A 7,075-nucleotide genomic window follows, 5' to 3' on the forward strand; every position below is an offset into this window, starting at 1 on the left:
GGTTTAAATTTTTTGGGAGAGCTGGAAATGTAGCCATTACTTAGGCCTATCACATGAATATATTTAGACAGAAAAGACAAGTGCCCTGTAAATACTGACACATGGGCATGCATGATGTGGGGGCTATGAGGGGAACTGAGCATTGTGAATCACCTAGCTTTTATGCCCAAAAGCTCACTAGCATTTGTTCACTATTCTCTTTTTAAACAGCTTTACAAAGCCCATGCTCACACATTTATCTTTTCATTTCTTGACAGTAAACTATGATCAGAGGTACCAACTCAAATTCTATTTGAGTGGTAACACTCAGTGATCATAAAATATATAACAAAGAGAATGTTTCAGTGTTGTTAATATTAACATATACACGGCTCTTTCCTGTAAAATATTCCCTGTGCAAATCAAGTATCTTGAATTTTTTCAACTGTCTTTGGGGGGTGGGGAGGGTTAAAAAAGAAGCAGAAAAGTAGAGGGGGGAAAGAGAGCATAATTAATAGGTATTTGTTCCACGAAAACCCTAGGGATACTTCTAAGCCTTTCAGGCTGGCGGGTTCTCACCTAGAGAGGGGACTGCACGTGCTTTTGAAAGCTTGGCTGAGCAGCGCTATTCAACTTGTTAGACGCTCAAACATTCCATTTGTGTCCTGTTACTGTGAAGTGGGGGTACTGTCCAACGTGACAACGTGCAAAATGACACTCAGACATGCTAACTTTATTCATTAATAACAAGCTTTCCCCCACAAATAAGCATCTAAATTAGGAAAACCAAAAGTATTTCAAATTGAAACTGTCATTGCTCAGGGAGAGTAAAAGACAATTCTTGCTCTATGGCCCTTTTCTCCATTCTTCCAAAACTGAAATTTATTTTTAAATTTTCAAATTCTTTTAATAAAAAAAATGCCTAATGTGTCTAACTTCGGGGTTTTCTTAACAAAGAACTATTCTTGTTCTCCTAAACCAACTTCGTAGTTTTTTTTTTTTTTAAAAAAAAGGAAGTTAAACTTTATACAGGATTTGTCTTTGAAGTTATGAGTAGCTGAAGAAGTAATTCATTTATATTAAAGATCTTGCCATTCCTAACGGTACTTTAGATAAGTATCTCGTATATATTTACGAAGACTCTATTGAGTAATTAAAGCCACGGACGTTGTGAGTTTAGGAGCACAGAATTTATATGACAGAGTGCTTTCGAAAGGTATTTATTCGCAGCAGCATATAAAATTTTTTAATAATCCTGTCAAATGTGTTCATGAATAATTTATTAATCTCCCAATTGTTAACTACCGGGCGCGCACACACCGGCTCTTTACGCCTGTGTCTCCTGCACATCACGCAGAAATCGATTGCCACGTTCCTGAAGTGACAAAGACAAGGTAAAACTCGTCTATTTAAGATGTCCTCAGCCTCCTAAAAGGGCAGCGCTGCGGGTCAGGCTGGCGAGTTACCACACGCACTCAGTCTCCCGCTGTCCCCGAAGCCCAGCGGCTGGCCACACTCGCGGCGGCCGGATTCCCGCGCCTCCCGGCACCAGGCCCAGTGGGGGACAGAGCGGGTGCGGTCCCAGGTGAGCGCCAAGCGGGTCCAATGGGCGTCCGCGCTCGCCGCCGCCGAGGCCCGCGGCTCCCGTCCCGCCCGAGGCCCGCAGGGCGGCTGAGGCGAGAGGCCCGGCCGCCGCCCGAGCTCCACCCGAACCCTCCCGAACCTCCCCGAGGCGCCGCCCGAACCTCTCCGAACCGTCCCGAGCCGGCGCCGAACCTGCCCGAGCCGCCCCGCCGCGGGGGCGCGCGCCCGATCAGCTGGGCGCGCGTCCCGAGTCACGTGGTGCGCATGTCGAAGGTCACGGCGCGCTCACAATGGAGCTCTCGGAGTCTGTGCAGAGAGGCATCCAGACGCTGGCGGATCCCGGTTCCTTCGACTCCAACGCCTTCGCGCTTCTCCTCCGGGCGGCTTTCCAGAGCCTGCTGGACGCCCGGGCGGACGGGGCCGCGCTAGGTAAGCGGCTCTCCCGCCGCCGCGGCCTGGGCGGAGGAGCGCCCGGCAGAGCCGCCAGCCCGGCGCCTTGGGCTCAGCTCCGGCCCGGGCAAGTCCCCGGGCTTCGCCCTGCCCTCAGCCCGACTGTGGGGACCGGAGCGGGCCCCGAGCGCCGCTGTGCCCCCGCGGGGCACCTACACGCGGCCAGCTCTACGCTCCTGGCCTGGTTTCCCTGCCAGGCTGTTTCTTTGTTCCTTTGTAAAGCCGTGTTCAAGTCTAGTTTGTGGCCTAAGTGTGTGGGGTTCCCAGCCTCGTCGGAGGCTGCAGCTGCTTTGACACTTGGACTTCATCTGGGGAGGTCCTGTGATTCAGCCTCCCCCGGCTGGGCTGGAGGGGGTGGCAAAGGCTGTTTCCGAAGCGATGGCTGGGTCAACTAGCACTGACATTTTCCAACCTACAGAACACCTCCGGATCCTGTGATCACTCCAGCACAGGCGGTCACAGTGTTAAGCCCAGGTTATTCATCCAGAGCCTTCAAGTAGGGTGCTTAATGTTTTGTTCTGCAGCGGTTACCAGGAAGAGAGACTATTTAAATGTCTGGTCGCAGAGTGCAATTGTCATAATGGATTAAGAGCGTACTTTAAGACAAATCACTTCTAGATAATTCCCTCAAATCTATCAACACATTTCAGAACTCCTTGGGTTTTCATCCCCCCCCCCCCAAGTTTCATACTAGACACTTGGACAGAAAGTATGAAAGGTAGAAGCTGTTCTTAAAGGAAAAAAAAAAAAATTAACCACCACCTGGGTTCATCTCGAAGCTGTGTGTGTGTGTGCGTGCGTGTGTGTGTGTGTGTGTGTGTGTGAGAGAGAGAGAGAGAGAGAGAGAGAGAGAGAGAGAGGTGGGGGGACTTGAAGATATTAATAGGATTTTGATATTTCTGTTGTGCATGTTAATATATGCCCTCCCATCAAGCTTCTTTGATGTATTTATGTTCATGGAGTCAATTACTCTAAAATGTCATGTTTTGAAAGTTGTTCATTTTGAAATTTATTGTGTAAACTACCTTCAGTTTCTCCTTTGCTTTCAGCCCATCCTGCAACCACTGCCCCCCTTTCTTTGAGGTATTATTTAAATAAAAAAAAACCTAAGACGAAGTAAAAGAAGGTAATTGAAAAGAGGGTGACAGCAGGCTATTGATGTGTTCTCTTTATTGTTTTGCAATTGACCTTGTTCATCTCATCCATTTACAATTGAATTTTTGTTATCTTTTCTAAAGGGAAAGTTTTACCAAAACCAAATATTCCTCTTAGGAACAGGGGTCTAAAGGATTTGTAATCATTAGCAATTAATTTATTTTAGATCACCCAGACTTGAAACATATTGACCCAGTGGTTTTAAAGCATTGTCATGCAGCAGCTGCAACTTGCATACTGGAGGCAGGAAAGCACCAAGTTGACAAGTCTACTCTAAGGTACAGACTTTATCTAAATGCCCTTTTACTTTGAAGTGGTATCTTTGTCATTGTAATTTCAGGTTTTAAAGATAGAGGCTAACCTTGCTTTATTCCCTCCCCCTAGCACTTATTTAGAAGACTGTAAATTTGACCGAGAGCGAATAGAACTGTTTTGCACCGAGTATCAGGTTACTTACTTTAAACTTTTAAATTAACAATTAGTACCCACCCCCCTTTTTTCCTGCTGTTTGCAAAAATGTGTTTTCTTTCTCCTTCCCCAGAATAATAAGAATTCTCTAGGAACCCTACTGGGAAGGTAGGTACTGTATTAGGTGTCAAGCTGGGTGGCTTTTCACTTGTGGGTAAGGAATGGAGTGTGCTGATGGGAAACAAAACAGAACCAAAAAAAATTGGGATCCTGACCCAAAATAAAGGGCCAAAGGACAAGTGGAATAATTGAAGTTAAGCCAATGTTTTTTAAAGACAGAGCCTGACATAACCTTAGTAGGGGTGCTTTTACTCTTTTGAACTTGAAGATGAAGTTCAACAGTCTTTAAGTTCAGAGTGGAATGAAAGTTAAGAAGAGAAAGACACCATTGAGAAAAATCCTGAAAGTTTTTCTGTAGATACTACAAAATTATCATTGTCTTTCAGTATAGGCAGATCTCTCCCTCATATAACTGATGTTTCTTGGCGCTTGGAGTACCAGATAAAGGTAAAGATAACAAGCTTTTCTGTAGAGGGAGTTAGAGGAACTTTTTTTTTTTAAGGTTAGAGTTAAAGACTGATGTTTTGTGTTGTTTTAGACCAACCAACTTCATAAGATGTACCGACCTGGATATTTGGTGACCTTAAATGTAGAGGTATGTATAGATCTTTGTCAAAAATTATATGTGTAATAAAAATTTTAATTTCCTTTATATAAACAATCATTTTTTTTCTTCCATAGAACAATGATTCCCAATCCTACCCAGAGATTAATTTTAGTTGCAACATGGAACAGTTACAGGTACAGTATTAGGATCTTTAAATGTTTCTTTCAATGGGCATTTGAGAACTGTTATGGAAACTTTAAAATATAATATTCCCATCATTAGGTAATGAAGGTTGGTTTAGGTTTTAATGGCAAAGGGAAAATGGAAAGCAGAAATTTAACATAGATTTCACTTTTAAAAGTAATAACATCTCCAGTAGCCTGCATTTGCTGGTTTCCCTAATTGAAAAATAACTTTAAAGTTTGAGTTCAGCACATTTTCTTTCATCCCATCATGCATCTGATTCAATAAAACTGAGCAAAAGTAACAGTGCAGATTTGAGAAAGCCTTTCACAAATTTAACTTCCAACGTTTTAAGCAGGAGTTTTAAATTACCCTATAAAGGGAAAGTTCACACAAGTTCTTAAAACGGTTAATATTTTCAGTGTAAAACTGAAGAAATTAAAGTCTTCGTTGATTGATGGATATGCTAACGAATTTCTTACCAATTAAATAAAATGAAGATCATCCCTGAAAATTTGGATGAAATTAAATGTTCCAAAGACATCTGTAGTCATTTTAGAGTAAATATTAGCGAAACTTTAAACAGAAAATGTGTGTGAATCATAACCTTCCTTAGAGAAGTTGAGACATAATTTAGATATTCTCAGCCTGCAAAAATTATTAGAAATTCTCTTTTAACTAGAACTTGCATACCAGATGCGGTAGGAGAAGCGCTCCTTTTCAAAGTGCTTTGCTAGCGGTTGAGCTCCCTTGGACCCCTTAGGTGTCCTTCCTTCCGACTTGGTTCTTGCAGCTGCTGCAGAGTTGGTGCTTCCTTACTTGTGTCCCCAAGTTGTGACATGATTGTACATCTTTTAGGACTTGGTGGGGAAACTTAAGGATGCTTCAAAAAGCCTGGAAAGAGCAACTCAGTTGTAATTTGGGGAGGCTGATGACCCCAGGAACCTAGAGGAAAACCAGACGCACCTTGTCTCCTGCTGGACCATCGTTCGCGCGAGCTGGATGTCATTTTCAGTGGAAAAAGAGCTAGCTCCCTTTTGAAGTTATGCCAACCATCAATTTTGACACTTTTTTTTACACATGTGAAATGGCTAAGAGGGAAACTCTTAAGCATTTGAATGTTCAGTATTACTCTTGCATTCCTTCTGTCTTGAGCATCTTCAAGCCCTGTCAAAGTATCGTACCCTGAATAAAGACGGTGGTATTCCCACAAGAAGGGCGGTATTCTGTTTGGAGTTCGTGTGTGATTTGACGGCTGAGTGTGCAAAGCAGATCTGCCCGGCGTCGGCTCGGACGCCTGCCTGGCCCCGGGTTAAGTGTCTCGGGCAAGGTGTGCGGAGGGGCCGTGCTCGCCGCCCCGACCGCCCGTTACCTGCGCCCGGCCCGCCCGACCCCGCGAGCGGAGCCAGCCCGGCCGCTGCCCGCGCGCGCCTCTTCCCGGCCCCCAGCGGGCGGGGCGGCCGCTGTTGTTTCCGCGGGCCTGATCCGGCGCAGGTTCGGCGGGGCCGAGCCGGGGCAGCGGCCGGGCGCCCCCGGCGGCGGGCCCCGCGGACGTGTGCGCCGCGAGCAGGAGACATGGTGGGGGGCGGGGCGGCTCGGCGCGGCGTGCGGGGCGGAGCGGGCCGCGCCGGGAGAGCGGCGTGTGGCGCTGTGGAGAAATGCCTCCGTCGCGGCCCCGGCGCGCTGCGAGCGAGCGAGCGAGCGAGGGAGGGAGGGAGGGAGCGGAGCGGAGGGGAGGGGGCTGGGCGCGCGGCGCGCCGCGAGGGGAGGGGGCGGCCACGGGCCCGACTACACCGACACTAATTCCCAGGCCGCCCTTAAGGAATGAGGGGAGCACGTGACCCGGCGGGGGGCGGGGGCGGGGGCGGGCGGACTCCGAGCCATTTTGGAGCCGGTGTCAGTTTCCACTCTGCCTTCAGCGGGGCAGTTTTTCCACCCTCCCCTCCCCCTCCTCGGCCTGCCTCCCCTCCCCCGCCTCCCGGCCCGCAAGCACCCCCGGCGCCCCCCGCCCGCCCGCCCGCCCGCGCGCCCGCCTCCCCCACGCGAGTCTGAAACCATAATCGTAGTATTAAAGGCAGAGACCGGAGAGACAATGGGGAGGTTGGCGAGGGAGCCCCGCGCAGGCTTAGCAACACCTCCCGGCCCCGCAGAATAATACGGCTCGGCCCCTCTGCGCGCCCTCCCCCGAGCGCGGCCGGGAGGCGGCGGCTGCGCCGAGGAGGAGGAGAGGCCCCGAGGAGGCGGCGGCGGAGGCCGCGCGGAGGCGGAGGAGGCCGCGCGGGAGGAGGAGGCCGCGGCGCGCGAGCAGGAGGCCGGCGGGGGAGCGGCATGAGCGGAGCGCGGCGGCCGTGGCTGCTCTCGGCCGCGCTCGGTGCCCATTGACAGCGGCGGCGGCGGCTCGCTCCAAGATGGCCGCTTGGCTCGCATTCATTTTCTGCTGAACGACTTTTAACTTTCATTGTCTTTTCCGCCCGCTCGGATCGCCTCGCGCCGGCCGCTCTTTCCGGGTACGTAGGAGGCGAGGCGCCGACGGGCCGTGGCCGGGGACCGGTGGGGGTCGGGGCGGCGTGGAAGGGGGGGGCGGAGGCGCTGACAGCGTGGGCAAGCGGCCCGCGCCCCGCGCCCGCGCCCGCGCGCCCGCCGCCTCCC

General features: G+C 50.0%; 2 protein-coding genes across 2 annotated transcripts in view; both read left to right on the top strand.

Annotated features, from left to right (window-relative positions):
- The first annotated feature begins 1,819 nt into the window (after positions 1–1,819).
- Commd3 (COMM domain containing 3) lies at positions 1,820–5,639 on the top strand. Its single transcript, XM_021192633.2, has 8 exons — positions 1,820–1,992; positions 3,335–3,446; positions 3,553–3,616; positions 3,710–3,744; positions 4,083–4,143; positions 4,235–4,291; positions 4,378–4,437; positions 5,285–5,639. Exons 1-8 carry the CDS (start codon positions 1,854–1,856, stop codon positions 5,342–5,344), a joined length of 588 nt encoding a protein of 195 aa, XP_021048292.1. The 5' UTR covers positions 1,820–1,853; the 3' UTR covers positions 5,345–5,639.
- An 815-nt stretch (positions 5,640–6,454) lies between these two features.
- Positions 6,455–7,075, top strand: part of Bmi1 (BMI1 proto-oncogene, polycomb ring finger) — a 9,704-nt gene continuing 9,083 nt past the window's right edge. Inside the window, exon 1 of the mRNA XM_021192630.2 lies at positions 6,455–6,933. The gene's annotated coding sequence lies outside the window, so the exon portion shown is untranslated. The remainder of the gene's footprint in view (positions 6,934–7,075) is intronic.

Source organism: Mus pahari, chromosome 3, assembly GCF_900095145.1.
Source record: "Mus pahari chromosome 3, PAHARI_EIJ_v1.1, whole genome shotgun sequence".
In the NCBI taxonomy this organism is placed as follows: domain Eukaryota; kingdom Metazoa; phylum Chordata; class Mammalia; order Rodentia; family Muridae; genus Mus; species Mus pahari.